The sequence below is a fragment of the Chrysemys picta genome, chromosome 1 (assembly GCF_011386835.1).
Source record: "Chrysemys picta bellii isolate R12L10 chromosome 1, ASM1138683v2, whole genome shotgun sequence".
Classification (NCBI taxonomy): Eukaryota; Metazoa; Chordata; order Testudines; family Emydidae; genus Chrysemys; species Chrysemys picta.
The window spans coordinates 57,661,466-57,681,694 of NC_088791.1; the positions used below are offsets into that span (position 1 = coordinate 57,661,466).

The 20,229-nt window shown below is 44.8% G+C and overlaps 1 protein-coding gene across 2 annotated transcripts in view; it reads left to right on the forward strand.

The window, feature by feature from the left end:
• Positions 1-20,229, forward strand: part of ANO6 (anoctamin 6) — a 112,508-nt gene that overhangs the window by 46,608 nt on the left and 45,671 nt on the right. For both annotated transcript variants that reach the window (XM_005297954.5, XM_042857772.2), the window contains exons 2-3: positions 2,727-2,806; positions 14,966-15,094. In XM_005297954.5, the coding sequence (XP_005298011.2) occupies positions 2,727-2,806; positions 14,966-15,094 (209 nt within the window). The remainder of the gene's footprint in view (positions 1-2,726; positions 2,807-14,965; positions 15,095-20,229) is intronic.

Genomic DNA, 20,229 nt, shown 5'->3' on the forward strand with positions numbered 1-20,229 from the left:
TCCAGGAATATTGGCTGCAGGGTGATGAAAAGGTCCTGGCTGCCGGGGAGAACGGATTCTCCGCTTGCCTGCTGCGCATGCTCCTCCTCCTCCTCCTCTTCCTCATCCACAAAATCCTCCTCCGTGTTGCGTGAGGCTGCCACCTTGCAGGTGTCCATGGACAGTGATGGGATAGTGATAAGGAATGGCATGCAGCTGATCATAGAAGCGGCACATCTGGGGCTGTGACCCAGAGTGACTGTTTGCCTCCTTTGTCTTTTGGTAGGCTTGCCTGAGCTCCTTAATTTTCTGTCCACCATGCCCTGTGCGATTTTGGTGTATATATCAGCATTTCTTCTGCTGGATCAGAGTTCTGCCTACACAGCTTCTTCTCCCCATACAGTAATCAGATCCAGTGTCTCCCATTCGCTCCATGTTGTGATTCTGGGACTGCATGGTCACCTGTTCTGCTGAGCTCGCCACGCTGACCAAACAGGAAATGAAATTGAAAAGCATAGGCGTGTGCAGGGGGTGTGCCGGGTGTGCCTGGGCACACCCTAATGCAGGGCAGGCAGAGCTGTGGGAGGGCTCCCGCAGGGCAGCGTGTATGGCGCCGCGCTGAGCCAGACTCTGCTGGAAGCCTCCCTCTTGGTGGGGGGGGGGGTTGGAAGTGGCAGGGGACAGTCGGGGGACAGGGAACAGGGTGGGTTGGGCCGGGGGGTGGGGTGCTCTCACCTCGGGGGCAGCTCCTCCTTCCCCAGCATCCCTGCGTGCAGGGGAGAGTCTCAGCAGAGGCAGGGCAACTCTGTACGCTGCCTCCCTCCCCCCTCCCAGCGCTGACCTGGTTCCCAGCCCATTGGCCAGGAACCCCGGCCAATGGGAGCTTTGGGGGGGGCGGTGCCAGAGCTGCCTGACCGCACCTCCCCTGCAGGGAAGGGGAGGGAGCTGCAGGTAGAGAGAGCCTCAGGATATTCTTCAGAGGGACAAGGAGTCCAGGGCAGCCTGAGGGGTTAGCGGGGGGTCTGGCGCTGGCAGCTGCAAGTCACCTGGCCCCAGCCCGCTCTGCTCCACTCCACCGGCTCCCAGCGTTGTTCAGTGGTGGGAGTTTGGGGGAAGGGGTGGGGCATGCTGGGGCCGGGTTGCTCGCTGGTGCCAGGCTCCCCGCTAAGCCCCCAGGCTGCCCTGGACGCTGTGTCCCCCTGAAGCACAAGGCCCCCCAAAGCCTGGGGTCCAGGGCGGTTGCCCCAATCCATCCTATGGTTGGGACAGCTCTGCTTGGGCACCACCAAAAATCATACAAACCTGTCGCCCCTGATTGGATAGGGGGTGGGATTATGGGGTGGTGGTTAGGGGCGGGGGTCTCTGGAGGGGGCGGTCAGGGAGCAGGGCGGGGTTGGATGGGACATGGGAGTCCCGGAGTCTGTCAGGAGGCGGGGGGTGGATAGCAGTCAGGGCAGTCAGGGGACAGGGAGCAAGGAGGGTCGTGGGGGGGTCTTTGGAGGCGGTGGTCAGGGGACAAGGAGCTGGGGGGGGTTGGCTGAGTCGGGAGTTCTGGAGGGGCTGTCAGGAGGCAGGGGTGTGGAGAGGGGTTGGGGGAGGCAGGGAGCAGGGGGGGTTGTATGGGTCGGGAGTTCTGGGGGTCCTGTCAGGGGCTAGGAGGCAGTTGGATAGGCGTGGGAGTTCCGGGGTCTGTCTGGGGGCGGGGGTGTGGATAAGGGTCGGGGCAGTCAGGGGACAGGTAGAGTCCTAGGGGGGCAGTCAGGGGACAAGAAGCAGGGAGGTGGGGTCCTGGGGGGCAGTTAGGGGCAGGGGTCCCAGGAGGGGGTAGTCAGGGGACAAGGAGCAGTGGGGGTTGGAGGTTCTGAGGGGGGAAGTCAGGGGGCGGGAAGTAGGAGGGAGTGGATGGGGGCAGGGTGGTGGCGGGGCTAGGGCATGGCAGGGGCAGGGCTAGGGCGAGGTTCCCTGAGTGCACACCCTAATGAAATGGGCTGCGGACGCCTATGTTCAAAAGTTCCCGGGGTTTTTCCTGTGTACCTGGCTAGTGCATCGGAGTTGAAAGTGCTGTCCAGAGTGGTCACATTGACGCACTCTGGGATAGCTCCCGGAGGCCAATACCATTGAATTGCACAGCGCTGCATCTACAGTACCCCAAATTTGACCCAGGAAAGTGGACTCTAGCGCTACTCCTCTCGTCCGGGAGGAGTACAGCAGTTGATTTTAAGAGCCCTTTAGGTCGTCGGAACGGGGTTGGTTGTGTAGCCGCATTCCTTATAAAATCGACCTAACGCAGCTAAATTCAACCTAACCTCGTAGTGTAGACCAGGCCTAAGTTGGCAAATACCCCATTGGCTTTTCAGTTATATTATATGAACAGGGCTCCTTGCAGAGTAAGGTACTATTTAGCATGTGGGTAAAGGTGCTTTAATGATAACCTTTCTTCCACCATGAACAGTGAGTTGCTAATACAAAGTCTTCTACTCCAAATAAAAATTAAGGGTATTCTTCTTTATCCAGATTTGCTAGTGTAACTCCATAGACAAAATCAGTCTAAAGGAGTCAAGAATCACCCCAACTGTATAAATGTATGTCGATTAATCAAGCTTGACTGTATTTGAAAGTCTGGAAGGACAAAACTAAGCAAATCCTGAAAATGTGAAGTGCAGTAAAGCACTTTGCCACCAAGCCACTTATTTAAAAGCTACAAAAGATGCACTACAATGTTATACTTCTGTTTGTTTGGTTTTTAGTCTTGGAAGAACTGGCACAGACTATTGTTCCCAGCTATGGAACAGCACCCGACCAGCAAAAGCTTCATACTTCAGAGTGGGTGAGTATTCTTTCACTTTAAGTTTACCTTTAGATTTCCAATGAAATTAAAGTGTTTTGTAGAATTTAAGGGTAGGCTTCCAGAAGAGTGGCTTTCCTTTTGCAGTTGCAGTTAGTGCCTGCAGCTCAGATTCATGCATGAGTCTGAATAGCTGCATCTCTAACTAGACTGTGGCCACGATTCATGTAAGTTAGAGTTGCAGCTACTCAGATTTGCACTGACACTTCACTTTAGGGTGCAAAATGTGATCTCAGATTACACACATAAATATGGAGGTCAGGCCTCAAACTGGTCTGAAAACATACCCCCTTAATTTCTAGGATATCTGTAATTTGGAATGAGCCAGGAAGAAGTGTTCTGCGTTTCATTACTCTACTGAGCATGTTTAGTACTGTTGGATTTAGGTGTTAACAAGGTGCCTATCGCTTTAAGCAACATACATATGTTGTGTCAAACGTTATATGACAAAGTGTAGAGGAGCAATTTTTTAAGACGACTTAGAAGATTGCTTCTTGCAACAACAACTAGGTCTAGAACAACACAAGAGGATTCTTGACTTCATCCTCAGTAACACAGAAATCAGTTCAAGAAATAAATGTAGTAAGTAATCATAAGGGAAGCTGGTAGCTGCCCATAGTTAAGTTGCTTAACACTTTCCTTTTTAAGCTGTGGATTCTACTAGCAAAGTATGTGAGTCATGCCATTCTAGTGGATGGCCCACAGAGGATAACAGCCTACTATTGCTACCAGTTACTCTAGTACGGGGTGGGCAAAATATGGCCCGTGGGCTGGATGCAGCCTGTCTAACATTTCTGTCCGGCCTGCCATGACTCCGGCGGCGCAGCGGGGCACTCAGGCAGGCTGCCTGCATTCTGTGGCCTCACACCGCTCCCGGAAGCGGGCAGCTGCTGATGGCATGTCTCTGCGTGCCCCTGGCAGTGGGGGAGGGGGAGGAAGCATCTCATTGTGCTGCCCCCGTTCCCAGTACCATCCTCACAGCTCTCATTGGCTGGAAATGGGCCAATGGGAGCTGTGGGGGTGGTGCTTGCGTGCGCAGGCAGCACACAGAGACCCACTGCCTCCTTCCCCCCAAGGGGCACGCAGAGACGTGCCAGCAGCACCCGGCCGCCGCTGCTTCTGGGAGCGGCATGGTAAGCACATCCCAGCCAGAGCCTACACCTTGCACCCCCTCCCGCACCCCAACCCCCTGCCCCAGGTCAGAACCCCCTCCTGCACCCAAACTCCCTCCCAGACTCCGCACCCCCTTCTGCACCACTATCCCCTGCCCCAGGTCAGAACCCCCTCCTGCACCCAAACTCCCTCCCAGACTCTGCACCCCAATCCGCTGCCCCAGCCCAGAGCCCCCTCCTGCCCCAAACTCCCTCCCAGAGCCCACACCCCTCATCCTCTCCTGCACACCAACACTCTGCACCAGCCCGGAGCTCCCTCCTGCACCCCAACTCCCTCCCAGACCCCGCACCTCCTCCATTAATATAGTAGAAATATGCGGCCCGTGTAGGGTGACCAGATCACCCAAGTCAAATATCGGGACGCGGGGCGGGTGAGGGGGTCGTGGCGGGAGGGGGCAGGGGAAAAAAAAAAAAACCCTTCCTCCACAAGCGCTGGTCGGGACGCAGGACAAACAAGAAAATATCAGGACTGTCCCGATAAAATTGGGACGTCTGGTCACCCTAGGCCCATGATGACTTACCAAAATTCATGGAGTGGCCGCCCTGCAAAAATTATTGCCCACCCCTGCTCTAGTAGCTCAAGTGGTAGAAGTCTGTGCTGTGGATGTAAAAGTCCAAGCTCTGATGATGACCCAAGTTGGGGGTCAATATAGTTCCTTTTCTCCTATTTAAAAAAAAGGGACATAACATCCAAAAACTCCTTATTAAAAAATGTTAAGATTGCAAAGTCAACCACTCTAGTTAGAAAATGCCAGAAATAAGGCTGCCTGTGCTTTGTATATGCATTATGATAAAGTCTAATTACATGATCCTACACTATTTTTTTTCCACAAGACCCCTACCCTATTCAATACAAAGATTGGACAGCGCTCTAGGAATGAATAAAGGTTGTATAGAGACTGAGCCTATTATGTGTAGGACTCCTCCTCCATTGTTTAGGAAAACTGGAAGGTGTGTAGTGAATAAGGCAAGGTGCTTGAAGAAGAGAAAGGATGGTCTTATGGTCAAGGAACCTGAATGCTGCCTTGGAGAACTGGATTCTGCCCCTGCCTCTGCCACAGAGTTCCTGTGTGATGTAGGGCAAGTCACTTAAACCAAGCTTTTCAAAGGTGACCACTACTGGTGTGTTCCCTATTTTATGGGTGTACCAGGCAAGACAAGGGCCAGATTTGCAGAAGTGCTGAGCATTCACAACTGCAAGTGAAGTAGATTCGAGCTATGCTTTGAACAAATAAAGGGCTGTAAAAAATGTTAAGTACTCTAAAAAAAAATGAGGCCTGTGGTATCTTAAGTTGAGCACCCAGAATTAGTAGACACTTGTCAATTTTGGCTTGATCTTGGTGTGCCTCATTCCCATGCACCCATCCCAGTCTATAAAATGGAGATAATGCCACTTTATCTCAGAGGGGTATTGTGAAGATAAATTCATTAATGTTTGTGACATACCCAGATACCATAGAAACACACAGGAGGGAAATAATACATTCAGAGACTGGCCTGAGGGTACGTCTACACTGTATGCTGCCGAAAGAAGCCTGTAGAGTATATACGTGGGTAGCTCCCTTAGCCCAGTATAAATAGTGTAAACTGTGAGGCATGGCTTAGGCAAGTAAAGACATGCCTGAAGCGTGTGTATATACCTGTGTACATACCCTGTACAGCTCTCTCCCTGCCCAAGCAGTGCTTCCCTGTCTACACTGCTTCTTTTAGCAGTGTACTGTCCTGTTGCTGGAGTCTTTCCCCACCGCAGGGAAAGATTCTGGTAGTAGGGAAAGGCTCCAGCAGGGAAAGCCCTGCTGCATCCCAGCTGCCAGAGTCTTTAACCAACATGTGTAGCTACACACCACAGTGTGGATGCATCTTGGTTTCCGCTGTATTGTGTAGCTACACATACCCTACACGCTGCCATCAGTGGAGTGGAGTGCAGTGCAGATGTAGCCTTAGAGGGCACCCAAAGATCCTGAAAGTGTGAATTTCCCCACCCCTTCCCTTATATGGGGGCTGAAAACTAGTCCTACAAGGGAGCACTGGCTACAGCCTTATGTAAAGGTAAAGACTTCTGGCCTCTTCCTCATAAAGCTTAACAAATGTCTTGTGTCAGTTGCAAAAGTTACATGAAAAATATAACAGGAAGTCAGCTGGATGTCTAACCTAAGTTAGCACAGCGCAGTCAAATGGCTTTGACATCATCATATGTCAGCAGTTACCATCAGTTTTCTTAAGTCAAGGGGGTACTAATGACTCCCAGTATATTTCTCTGTTCTAACTGGTGCAAAAGCTTTAGTTTTAGTACTGAGCTTCATTCAGTAAATAGAAGGGAAGCAGCTTTCTCCTTTTACATGTTGGGGTACTGAAACCGTATAGGAAAGTTTTCCTTTTACCTGATGCTTACTAATCTCATTGTTGCTAAAAACAGAACTAAAAACATATCTCTGTTTTAGCACTTCATTACACTGGCGTGAGGGCAGGGCCTGTGGCAGAGCCAGGGGTTGAGCAGTGAGCACCCCCTGGCACATCGGAAAGTCGGCACCTGTAGCTCCAGCCCCGGAGTCGATGCCTATACAAGAAGCTGCATATTAACTTCTGAAGAGCCGCATGTGGCTCTGGAGCCACAGGTTGGACACCCCTGCTCTAAGTGTCTCGATGCCACTAGATGGGACAGAAGACCACACCCAGAATGTGTGTGGGTTACACCTGCACCACCACTTGCAACACTAGCAGCATTCATCTTGTCATGGGGGATACAAAACATATCTCGGAAAACATCCCCAGTAAATGGTGAATGCTTTGTCATGCACAGGCCTCTGGTTGAACACCCAACAGGTCACTTGTTCAAGCACAGACTTGTGAAAGATTTGTACTACAACTTTAGCGGTGCAACATCTTTTCCAAAATCTGCCCTTTCACCATCACTATGTTCATGCGTGCTAGGGACCTTTTAATGTGAGCCAGCAGGGTTTACACAGGCCAGTTAGCGAGCACATGTTGGAGTACTTTAGAAATCACATCCCTGTAGTGCACATAGCCGCACCATGTAGACCAGCCTTACAGCAGCTTCCTGCTGTCCAGCCTACCCAACTCTTAGTTTGCATCCCTTCAGCCTTTCTAAAATGCTGCTTTCCCTCCTGCTGTTCTGACCGTCTCATGTGCTTTGTGACTTTTAGGTCAAGGGATAATGGAGCCTTTCTGAATATTACAGAGTAAAGTGCTACTCAGTGCAAGAGTGGCAGAACTAGGGGCCTACATGGTTATTATTTCAAGTGCCAGCAATGCATTTGGCTCTGTGTAATTCACACAATGAAGAAAATCTCTGGCCTGAAGAGGTCCCAAGCCATATGGATATTATTTTGTTTTAGTCTTTCTGAGTTCCTTTCAGACAGAGTTGAGTAGTTAAGCTCAGGGCATGACAAAAGGGTAACTTGTTTCCAGACTAACTGCTGACATCCGGGGACCAGAACTTAATTCCATGTCAGGCTGATGGCATCTGGCAACAAAAGGAAATTCAGCAAAGCACTGTAGTTCTTTTGATTTTTAATAGAACTGTCTGAGTCATAATATGAATTGTGAGCTTGGCACTTGAATATCAATGAAAAAGCAGCCTACACTAGTGCAAAGGAGCTTCTATGGTCTTGTGTTATGGTTATATTATTCTATGTGTAAGGGAAAAAATAATCTAAAGATAAAGCAAAACAATGGGTCAGACTCTCAGGCGGTGTAAAATGACACAGTCCTATTGACTTCACTAGTGCTGTATGGATTAGGGTGACCAGATAGCAAGTGTGAAAAATCAGGATACTTTGGGGGTGGGGGTGCAGGGAGCATAGTTGCCTATATAAAACAAAGCCCCTAATATCAGGACATCGGGTCACCCTAACAGGGATTTACATCAGCTGCAAATAAGGCCCAGTATATATAACCTGATGTCGAAGGCAGGCACATTTTTACTACAATGGTAAATTACTGAAGAGCAATTAATCTTGTGAAAGTTGTCCTCCCTAATTGCAAAGATAGTGTGATCTTAGGTTTTCTGCCATAAAAATGCTAGTTGGACAAGTCACTCCTGCAGAGGGTCTTGTCACTTAGATTATCTAGGTTTCAGAGTAGCAGCCGTGTTAGTCTGTATCCGCAAAAAGAACAGGAGTACTTGTGGCATTTGTTAGTCTCTAAGGTGCCACAAGTACTCCTGTTCGATTATCTACTGACCTTAAAATATTGTGCTTGTTCATGGTGTAGTAAAAGATAAATAAACAACAATCTTGGCTTTTACTAGCTCACTCATTTTTCTTCATTCTCATCTTTTTACTGATCTTCCATGTCTCCACCCACAGACCATTCGAGTGTCCTGAGAAACCACTGTAAATGTAGACACATTTCACTCTGGCTAATGTCATGTGGCATTGTTTCCATGAAACTGGAGCATATGCGTAAGCTGCTGCTGAAGAATGCTCACTGCTAGAATGTTATCCTCTCATCTTCTGCTGGAGAAGTCTCATGCAGCTAGGTTTCACATATGTATGACAAAACGTTCAAATAGCATTCTGTGCTAGAGAGTCCCAGTGATCTAGAGCACAGGACCGAGAGTCAGGATGTCCTCAGTTCCACTACAGATTCTCACTGATTCGCCACGTGGCCTTGGTCCAGTCACTGCCAGTCAAGTTATCCCAGACCTTACTTAGCTGTTCAGGATAAAATCCCCTTTATTTCCCTGTTCAGATTGCAGCTTTGTCCTGACAGTGAGAGAGCAAGGGCTACTCGCCTGATACTTGCTCATATTAGCAAGTAGATGGGAAGGAAGTGGAGAGAAATGGGGAGAGGGCACAGCTCTGCCTCAGTGCCGCTTAATTCACTTGCCATAGTAGCTAGTTACGCTCACAGGGACAGTAATTTACTAAATACAGAGCCAGGAAAGGGCAGAGGACTGTGACTCTGAGTCACAATTTGTTCCTTTGTCTGGCTCCTAGGGCATAGACGTTACACACCATTCTTTATTCAGGGCAATTGTTATTACAGGGTACAATTTCCAAAAGTACCTCAGTGACTTAGGTGTCTAAATCACTTTTGAAAATGGAACATAGGTTCCTAAATTATTTAGATGCATTTGAAACATTTACCCACAGTCTAGCCCATCTCCTCTCATTCGGATTCCTTATGTATAAAATTAGCATAACTGGTACCTACCTCACAAGGGTGTTGTGGTAATTGATTGATTGGAGTGTACTGTGTAGTGCTTTGAGTCTTCAAAAACATGACATAATATGTGCTAAATGTAATTATTCACCAGGTAAATGTATTGTTTCATACTGTTTAACGGTATTGATCAATATCAATCTGCTATATATTAGGGCATTATTATAACGTCAGACTGGAAGAGTGATATCTGCATCACTACTGAAAATGTATTAGCTGATTAAACTGAGGCTCTGAAAATTGGACCCATGATTATTTCTTCCCAAACAAAGAGCTATCAGATACAAAGGGCCTGTCTATAATGTTTGGGCTATATTAAGACATTGATGTTTAAGCAGAACTCATTAAATTTGCAGCCCAGTTCAACTCATTTTAATAATAAATTTAAATTCTTATAGAGTATTTCCTGGAGTCCCCTCCACTCACATGCTATAAAAACTCTGGGGAGGGGTTGAAAATATTTACTGGAGCTCTGACTGAATTTAATCCCTGATAACAGCATTTTGAAGCATCATTTTAACTGTTTTAAACTTGAAAATGAAAAGTAAGAGAGTATAATAATATAACATTATGGTTGAATAGATGAAATAACAATTCTGTTGGAATCTTATTTTTTTGTTAACTTAGCTGCATTACACAGATATGTTATTTTCTATTTCCCTCTTTTTTCAATTAAATGTGTTGCTTAATCTATTACTGAACGTTACACAAGCTATGCAATAAAATATATGGGATGTACAACACAATTGAACTATTGGAACCTGAGTTTTTGCATTTCCCAACTTTAAACATTTTAACTTTGTAGCACTTAATATTACATTAATGTAGATTTTTGAATTTCATAATTTTGATCATACAACAAAATGATAAGTATCAGAGGGGTAGCCGTGTTAGTCTGGATCTGTAAAAAGCAACAGAGAGTCCTGTGGCACCTTTAAGACTAACAGATGTATTGGAGCATAAGCTTTCGTGGGTGAATATCCACTTCGTCAGACGCACCCACGAAAGCTTATGCTCCAATACATCTGTTAGTCTTAAAGGTGCCACAGAACAAAATGATAAATACCCATGTTTAATCTGTTATTTTACTTTAATGCTTTATAAAGTGTGTAATGTGGGGAAAACTGGACACTATTTACAGTAGCTATAAACAAAAGTTAAACAAAGGCTTCCCAGTGGGATTACATTTGAAAAATGGGCTTCCAGCTATATTTTCACAACTGTGAACCCTTTGTGGACCTGGATTCATGAAGTTGCAATAAAATTGCTTAATCTTTCAGCTACATAAAAGGTGATACATATGAATGCTATTGAAATGTAGGACACTGGGGAATGGCCAGCCTCTGTAGGCTTGTAGTGTTATTGCCCCTCCCCTTTATGATAGTCTATATACCGTTACGTTAAAAAATAACTCTCCACATTATTAAAAGAAAATTAGGTTGCAAAGTCAAGCACTCAAAAGTTAGGAAATACCAGATTTAAGGTTGCCCATGCAGCCTTCATTTGGCCCCTTTATACATCTATCCTGCATACTGAATGAGGCATGGGTCCAGTGGAAAAGGAAGTATATGATCATTAGGGCCGGTGTTTTCTGGAAACTGCTGCTATTGCCACGATTTTTTCCAAAATGACTCTTCAATTCTGGAATCACCAATCAGAGAAGGGGTGGGGTATGCGGGCTCATGTCAGGCCTCCTCCCTCTCCCCCCCCCCCCCCCCCCGATTTCTGGCTGGAGACACCTGACTCATCCCCAGGGCACAGGGCAGAAGCTGGGGGCTGGCTGCTGTTGAGGCTCGTGGCCAACTTCTCCCATCCTTACACAGCCCTGTGCTTGGCAAAACCTCTGTGGAGCTTCTCCTGGGTGGGCAGGGCACTTGGCAGTGGGGCGCCGAGCTCCCTCGCCATGCTGCAGAGTGGACGGCGCTTGCACCTACTCTCGGCAGCGTCCACGGTGCCTCTCCCCTGCTCCCCTCCCCTGCACACAGCTGGCTCCTCCCTCCTCCCCCCACCACACAGCTGGCTTTAGGCTGTCAGTGCCCAAGATCTGTCCCTCCTCTCCCCTACACAGCTGGCTCCTGCCCCCTCACCCCAGCACACAGCTGACCTGGCTCTAGCACTCAGTGCCCAGCATGTGTCCCCCACCTCTCCTGTACAGCTGTCTTCTGTCCCCTTCCCCAGTGCACTTTCATGCTGTAAAGGATTACATATTGCTCAAGTTTGTCGATACACATATTTTTTGTGTATATATACTATACACTATAATTCATATCTAAAATTTCCAAAATATACATCTTGGAAAATCTGAAATTACTCTGTTTTCATTGCTGGAAAACACTGGCCCTAGTGATCATGTAATTAAAGTCTGCATCGTAATTCATGCGCACGAGGGGGACAAATTAAGGTGACATGGGCAACCTTAAATCTGGCATTTCCTAACTTTTGAGCAGGACCGGCTCTAGGCATCAGCAAACCAAGCACGTGCTTGGGGCGGCACAATTTCAGGGGCGGCATTCCGGCCACCTTTCAGAGTTTTGTTTTTTTTGCTTGGGGCGGCAAAAAACTTCGAGCCCGCCCTGCTTTTGAGAGCTTAACTTTGCAACCTAAATGACTTTATTTAAACATTGGATTTTTAATGTAATTTTCTATTAAAACAAACAAAAATTCTGTTATGTGCAACTGTAACAATCCCCCCCCCATTATTCGTCATCGTAAGAGTCTGACCGCTGTACATTCAGCATTGCAACATGGACTTTTACCACTTGAGCTACAGGACCAAACCAACCAGCAGTTTGAAAAAATCTTTTTGCCCAGGGGAGGGCATAGTCTGCAGGGCCATGTGTTGGGTCCAAGGGGGAGAAAGAGGGGAATGATTGGCAGAAGTCTGACCTGGCGTTCTTCCCTTTCCCCCACTCCCACTGCAACAGCTGCTACAACAGCTCACTTCAATTGCATTTTCAGTGTTGTATCTGCTACTGCTTCGGTGGGGATGAACACCCAGCTCTTTAGAATGTTCATGTTCAGTTATTTTGAAATACTGCCAAAATTTTCCTGAGGAATGCAAGTGAGAAGAGGGAAATAGTAATTTTCAACAGTTTAAATCTCAGGAAAACCTGTACAGAATTTCATGGGACAAAGCAAAGGCTCTTCTCTAACCTGAGGGCTTTCTCTCTGCTGAATGTCTAACCTGAGGGCTTTCTCTCTACTGAATGTCTAAGGCCTTCTGCAAACAATAGAGGTGTTAGAATTTCTCTTTAAAAAATTACAAGAATCCTTTTAAAATGGAAGGTGTTTGGCTACCTAAATATACGGGTCACTTCTATCTTCCCCTTTCTATTATAGACTTAGATACATGAGAGTCTATTGTAATTATGAGCATAGAGATTGGCCCACTTAGTATTTATTGTCATTGTCCCTTAAGTAACAGGAATGTCATAAATTCTTTTTAGTATGATTTTTATATTTAGAACACCTGGTTGCTGACTTGATTTTAGTCATTTGACTCTTTCCCAAGTTCATATTGTTTCATTTTTTAAAATGCAAATGACAGTGTAGTTGTCAAGGTAAAATCAGTATGATAAAAATCCAAATCCAAAGTCTAACATCACTCTACCGTTTATTTTAGTTCCAAGAAACGTAATAAGTTGTAAAAGTATGATCAGGTTCTGCTTCAGTAGAAAAGAGGGTGCTAATTAAAAAACAAAACATAACTATTTTACAGTAATTTGGTATTTTAACTCCACACTAGAATGTAGACACCATGCAGCTAAGCCCAATTACAAGACATTTAAAACTAGTCTGGAGATAGCACAAGCAGTGCTGCATTTTATATTTAAAACTACAGCTGTTGCAGACAATCTTTGAATGGCCAAGTTGGATGATCTAATAGGTCTCTTTCAGCTCTAACTCCTATAATTCTAAGAAATGAGAACTGCTAATTGATTTGGTTCAGACAGATATTCTGTGTCATTGCAATAAGCTAAAGATGCTGGATGTCAAGAAGTTTGAAACATTAATTATCCCAAACCTTTAAAGCCTGGAGTAATTTATAGCAGTTGTATCCAAACTCGTTAGTAATAATAGGTAACATTACCATTCAAACAACAGTGAGTAAAGCCTCATACAAGTCGTTACTTTGATATCAGGGTCAATATAGGAAAGGCAGGGAAAGAAGTTCTTGTTTTCAGCAGTTTTGCAAGCCTTTAGGAATACATATCTTCTCTCATACAACTTTGGAAATAAGATCCTAAACTGGAATAAGTTAACATAGTTCTGTTGACTTCAGTGGCGCTATATCAGTTTACAGCAGCTGAGGATCTGGCCCAATGTCATGAACAGCTTCCAGTTTAATCTAAGCCACGCAGACACCCACTTCTTCAAACGGGGTGAGAATTCTAATGACATTAAGGTTTAGTTGTTAACAAAATGAATGTGAGGATGAGCATTATTAAGGATACGATTTCATCATGGAGATCATGGATTCTGTGACTGTAAGGTTTCAGAGTAGCAGCCGTGTTAGTCTGTATCCGCAAAAAGAAGAACAGGAGTACTTGTGGCACCTTAGAGACTAACAAATTTATTAGAGCATAAGCTTTCGTGGACTACAGCATCCGAAGAAGTGGGCTGTAGTCCACGAAAGCTTATGCTCTAATAAATTTGTTAGTCTCTAAGGTGCCACAAGTACTCCTGTTCTTCTTTTTGTGACTGTAAGAGACCTCTTCAGCTTCTGCCCTGCAGCTGTCAGTCCCTCTCTGCAGGACTCGGGCTTCAGTCCCCCGCAGCATTCAGCCCCTCACTCCCCTGTGATTTTTAGTAAAAGTCACAGACAGGTCACTGGCTTCCATGAATTTTTGTTTGTTGCCCATGACACGTCTGTGACTTTTACTAAAAATAACTGTGACAAAATCTTAACCTTAAGCATTATTACACATGGTGATGCCCACAAGTATTCCCACAAACTAACTGCAAAAACGTAACTCTAGCATTCAAATTTCTCCATCAAACCCATCATCAATTGTGCCTAAAATGTCATACACATGAATTAACACATTAAGATGTTATTAGTGGATATGACAATCTATCCTATGTTCCTCTAGGGACTGGGTGATGGTTTATGGATATATTAATCTTTTTGATTTTGGCATATATTATAACATGATGGATGTGTGGTGTTTAACAATGTTCTGTGCCTGCTGAGATTTTGCTAATAAAAATAAGAAGTATATCCACATGGGATGCGTTACATTTCGTGAATGCATTTGCACTGTGGCCGTGTCCTTCTCTGGTTCAGGGTCGTGCATGTGGCACTGGTTCTTATGGATATTAGTGTGTATGGAGCCATGAAAGGATTTTTCAGTTGTTGAGAAGCTCAGACTTCTGGCAAAGTTTCTGGGAAAGACGGGAAGCCAGTTATTGTGAGAGTCCCTGCAGGAAACAAAATGTTTTATAACATGGATCTGTAACAGTATATCACAATGGTATGTACATTACCTGACAGATGCCTTATTTGGTAATGGTACTGTCACCTAAGCTCCTTCCTTTGCCATATTTGCAAAAGTTAATCTGCAATTTTTGAAGGAGAAAATTAGGTAGAAGTTCTGCTGTCCTTATGTCATACAGAGACCTGGCTCTTTACAAAAGGGAACAGTTTGATCCTGAGTTTTGTTGCTACTGTAACGACTTGACATTGAGTTTTTCTACTCCTCAACTTCTGTACATAGTCAACAAACAAAAAGAACTGGCTTGCAAAGATCTTCATAATTAAAATGTTCTGCACTCCTTACAGGCAGAGTTTGATCAAAAACCTGACTCCTTGTTCTTTAACGATGGCCAGCGAAGAATTGACTTTGTTTTGGTGTATGAAGATGAGAGCAAAAATGAGAATCGCAAGAAGAGTGTGAATAAAAAGCAAATGGTAAGGTGTTTCTCAGTTTCTGTTTCATGGAGACATTGGTCATAATTAGCATGGAAAAAATAGTTGATTTTTCAGTTCAAGCCAAACTGAAAGCTGGGGGAGAGGGGAGGGGAATTGATTCAGGTTGAACCGAAACTGGATTTTTTTCAGTGTCTCACTAACCAAAAAAACCAAAAAAAAAATATTTTCTTTTTTCAAACAAAATGTTTGAACCCAAACTAAATTTATTTCAGTTTTTCATTTTGTTTTGGGCCATTTTTTTGGTGGTTTCACCTTTTTTTAAAATTATCTAGATTTCAAAACAAAACACCATTTTGAAAGGAAAGGTCAAAATGAAATGTTACAAAATGTTTTGACATTTTCAGTATTTTTGTCCTTTATTTATTTATTTATTTATTTATTTATTTATTTTGGCTGAAACTATTCTCTAAATGCAGTTTGGCAAATAGTATCAGTGCCCCTGAAAACTGCATATTTCAATGAATTTACTATTTGCCAAAAAAAGGTCACCCAACTCCATAGTTCAGGGTGAAGCCAGACTTGTATTTTAAGCACTATTTCTCACTTTTGTTTGGAGTAACCAATGTGTCTGCGCATTGGAATGCTTAACCTAGCCTGTGAAACTTCTTTCAGGGAATTTGGAAAGAGTAGGAATAGAGATGTTTATACGTTGTGTAGTCAAAAATTACATGTGTTTTCCCTGTGGTTTGTGATTTTTCAGCCCACATGTTCTCAGCAGCAGCAAGTTTTCTGAACTCCCAAGTTTCACTCATAAAGACTGATTTTTAGGCAGTGAGGAATAGGACAGTTTTAATTCACAGACCACTTCCCTTGAAAGAACAATCAAGGAATCGTTGTTGTTGTAGGCTGGCTCCTCCACAAGTTAGCTGGTGCTAGAAAGATACCAAAGCCAGAAGTGTCACTGTGTTGACCTAGACACCCAAGTGAGCACCGGAGCACACCAGGCCTTCACTGTGGAAATCTATAGACAGAGAGGATCAGATCCTCAGGTGTGGGTGAGCTCTGCTTTACACACCTGAGGGGAGTGGTTTTCCACCACTTTTCCACTCCCCCTGTCCTGAGCACTGGTGAAGGCTGGTTTGGCTGCTGGCACAAGCTGTAACAGTCACAGGACTACTCCAACTTGCACCAGCTGGAATGACCTGTTAGGGCCATTTCACTAGCACAGGATGGCATAGCATACTCTGATCACACTCCCTCCTGTGCCTGACGCGCCCCACCGTGCTGCAGGAGGAAGGTGCTGGGAATAGAGAGCATAGAGCTGGCTGTGCTGGCATTAAGCCACTCAGGGTTATGCCTACACAAAGGAAATCCCCATCAGCCCCATAAGGGCAGCTTTAGCACAAAGCAACCAGCAGTGGGGCCAAGGATCTGGCCTTGTATGTGTGGGATGATCATAAACTGTGGGATCAGTGGTGAGCTCCATGATTGAGCTCCCAGATTGCTCAGGGCTTGGGGCCAAGCTTGCAGCTGGATCCATCTGTGCACTTCACAGGGTTAGATTTCTGTAACGAAAGCGACAGCACCTGGAATGCTCTGGGGCTTCATCACTGACTTGATACATATTAAGGATCACTAGGGGTAATAGATGATTGGCAGAGAACTGGGGTGTTCTGAAGGACCAGGATTTGGGGGGATATGGAGGAGGGGAGTTGTGGTGGCACGGAGAGGAATGGGAAAGAGAGGGCATTGCTGGGAGTTATAGGAAAAACATGGGTGTTAAGAGTGGGTGGGAGGAGGAACATAGAAACAGGAGTGCCAGACTGGATCAGATCCAAGGTTCATCTAGTCCAGTATCCTGCCTCTGACAGTGGCCAGAGCTACATGTTTCAGAGGAAGGTATAAGAACCCAGCAGTAAACAGATGTTTAATAGTCTATTCCAGTGTTTCCCAAACTTGGGACGCTTGTGTAGGGAAAGCCCCTGGCGGGCCGGGCCGGTTTGTTTACCTGCCGCGTCCGCAGGTCTGGCCAATCGCGGTTCCCACAGGCCACGGTTCGCTGCTCCGGGCCAATGGGAGTTTCTGGAAGCAGCGTGGGCCGAGGGACCTACTGGCCGCCACTTCCAGCAGCTCCCATTGGCCCAGAGCAGTGAACCTGCAGACATGGCAGGTAAACAAACCGGCCCGGCCCGCCAGGGGCTTTCCCTGCACAAGTGGTGTCCCAAGTTTGGGAAACACTGGTCTATTCCAAATATAGGTCTCATCTTGGTCTCTAATAGTTAGAGACTGGCTTAAACCCAGGAGCAAAAAGTTTAATAGCCCTTCCAAAGTTTTAGTCATCATTAATTATGACAACTCTGGATTTTCTTGAAAACTATATAAATACCCAATCCCTATTGGAATCTTGTCAAGTTCTTGGCCTTAATGACTTCCTATGGCACTGAATCCCACAGTCTAATTACATATTGTGTGAAAAAGTATTTCCTTTGATCAGTTCTGAATTATCCACTTTTTAAATTTTTCCCTTCTTCTTATGTTATAAGACAGGGAGAACAGAAGTTTCTGATCTGCCTTCTTGATATCATTTATTATTTTATATGCATATATAATGACCCTCTTATTCATCTCCTTTCCAAGCTAAACAACCCCAATCTTTTAAATCTTTCTTTATATGAGCGTTTTTTCCAGGCCTTTAATCATCCTTGTTGCTCTTTTCTGCACCAGGGAGAAATAGTGTGTTAAAAAGAATAATCTTGACTAGGGCAGGGGCAGGAAGAAAGAGAGCAGATTGTCACTTCCTATATCTTCTCTCCTCACAGTCCTTTGCCCCAGCAAGAGCTGGTCAAAAAGTTTCAAATTCCAAAAGTTTTGAACAAGAAAAAAAGGACAATTTTTTCATGAAAATGTTCATGAAAAATTCATCCTATTTTTCAATGAACTCCAACCTCAACATATTTTAAGGTGTATAACATTTACATGGATAAAGTTTTCAGCATTAAATTTATGCATGTAAGAAAGGGATCAGAACAAAATACAAAAGAGCTAAGCCTGAGGTGTGGAGGGAGATAAACAGGTCATGGAGACAGGAGGCAGGGCCCTCTTCCCACTTTGCCTTAAAGCCCCTGCTCTAATCTGTTCCATCCATTTTTCCCACTCCACATGCCTGCTCCAGAACACCCATTTCTCAGACATACACACAAATGTACTCCAGCGACACCATATCTTCCATACTCACTTCTCTCTGTGCCCCTCCCCCAGCAATATTGTTCCCCCAATACTTTCTTCTCCCATGTCACCCCAACAGTCTGATCCTCCACAATGATCCTCTGTAATACATCAGCTTCCTATTCACACCAGTGTCTTGCTAGTGTTACAGTAGGAATAGTGCTATTGAACTGTACAGAGAATTTCTTCAACATGTACAACAGCAGATTTTGTTGATGATATCTAGAACCAAGAGAACATTCCCAGCCATATTATTACAGCGCATAGGCATTGTAGGTCACATTTTAATCCTGGACTCCTTGATATTGTCCCTTTAATTTTAGGATTATGTAGACATCCCTAAACTTGAAAGGTGCATTTTAACACAGTACTTCACTCTTGTATCTGAGCAACATTTCTCTCTTAAACCTTTGAGTTTTAATAGACTCTGCTGGAGACGGGCAAGGATACAACACAATACCAAAAGCAGCAGGTTTATGAATAATGACTTGCCTTAGGGAAAAGGAGGAGTAGGAGTAAAAAGCCTTGTAGCTAGATGGGTTGATATTCATTGCACAGTATTGCAGTTGGCATTGCTGAGGCAGCCATAAGGAATGTCATTAGTTGTGTTAAATAGAGTACAACAGTGGGTGGATGTAGCTTTACACATGGTCACAAGTACCAAAAATAAAAAGAAGTGGAGAGGTAATTAAAAACAAAAAGCTACCCTTTTGGAAACACTGTCATATCAATTACATTTTTATGTTTTTGTCTGTCATTTTTGGTCAGAACCCAAATGTATTTTTTTAAAATGAGTGTCTTTTTCAAAGAGTAATGAAAATTAACATGTGCAATAAATTATTAGTATTTTATTATGTGGATAAAATTAACTCTTGAATTATCAGACCAGTAAGATTATCAGTATTATGCTAGGTGCTTTCCATTCATAAAAGAAGGTGCAGTCTCTGTCCCCAGGGGCTTACAATCTAAGGCCCCATCCTGTCATTTGTTACGTGTGCACAGACTGCTATGCCCCTGTGGAGCCCAACTGAAGTCAGTGGGGCTCTGTGTGGTGCAGTAATACACCTACATATTATGAATTGCAGGACCAGGGTCCATAGGACACAAAAAGAGGGAATAGTGGGATACAAGTGGCCATGGTGGAGACTAGTCACTTTTTGATAATTTAATGATGACATGATCTGAGGGAGTGTGGAGAGTGTATTTTCCATGATGTATATACACTATTTCCAATTACTTATCAACTCTGCCATTATCAATCTGCTACGTTTTTGCAGGACTCACAGCAGAAGTGGGTGTCCAGGAAAGATTTAAATGTAGAGTGGTAGTAGCCTTTATAAAAGGGCCTTACATGAATAGGGACAGTGTGAAGGCCCGGAGATGTTATAGGAGCTGAGGACAAACATGTTGAGATTGGTATCAGTAGAGCCGAGGAGATGGCTGGTGGCACAAAAAGAGACAAGGACGGAGAACTAGGGAGAGTCAGAATTATGCAGGGTCTTGAAGCCCGGAACAAGGAGCTCGAATCTGATGTATTCATAGATGGAGAACCAGTAAAAGGATTCAAAGCTGGGGGAGTTCTATGGACCAGATGATGGATGAGTGAAGGGAAGAAGCGAGAGGACAGTGAAAGGTTGAGGAGGAGGAGGAGAAAGAAGAGGGTAGAGAAAAATGGACAGTTTCCCTTTTAATCTGGGAGGTTTTTGTACTGTGAAGTGAGAGGAAGTGAGTCATTCAGTGTGACCAGAATCCTGTGGTGAATTTCTCTAAATGTTGAAAAACACATCAAATACAGCTGTCATGGATTTAATAATACACTTTCCTTATCTGTTAGTCAAGGAATAGGATTCTGGCATCTTTAAAAGGTGAGAAGTATCTGCCTTTTTCATGATAGAGTAGATGAGGGCCAGCTCCAAGTACATTTGCTCCTGAGATAAAGGCGGGATTTG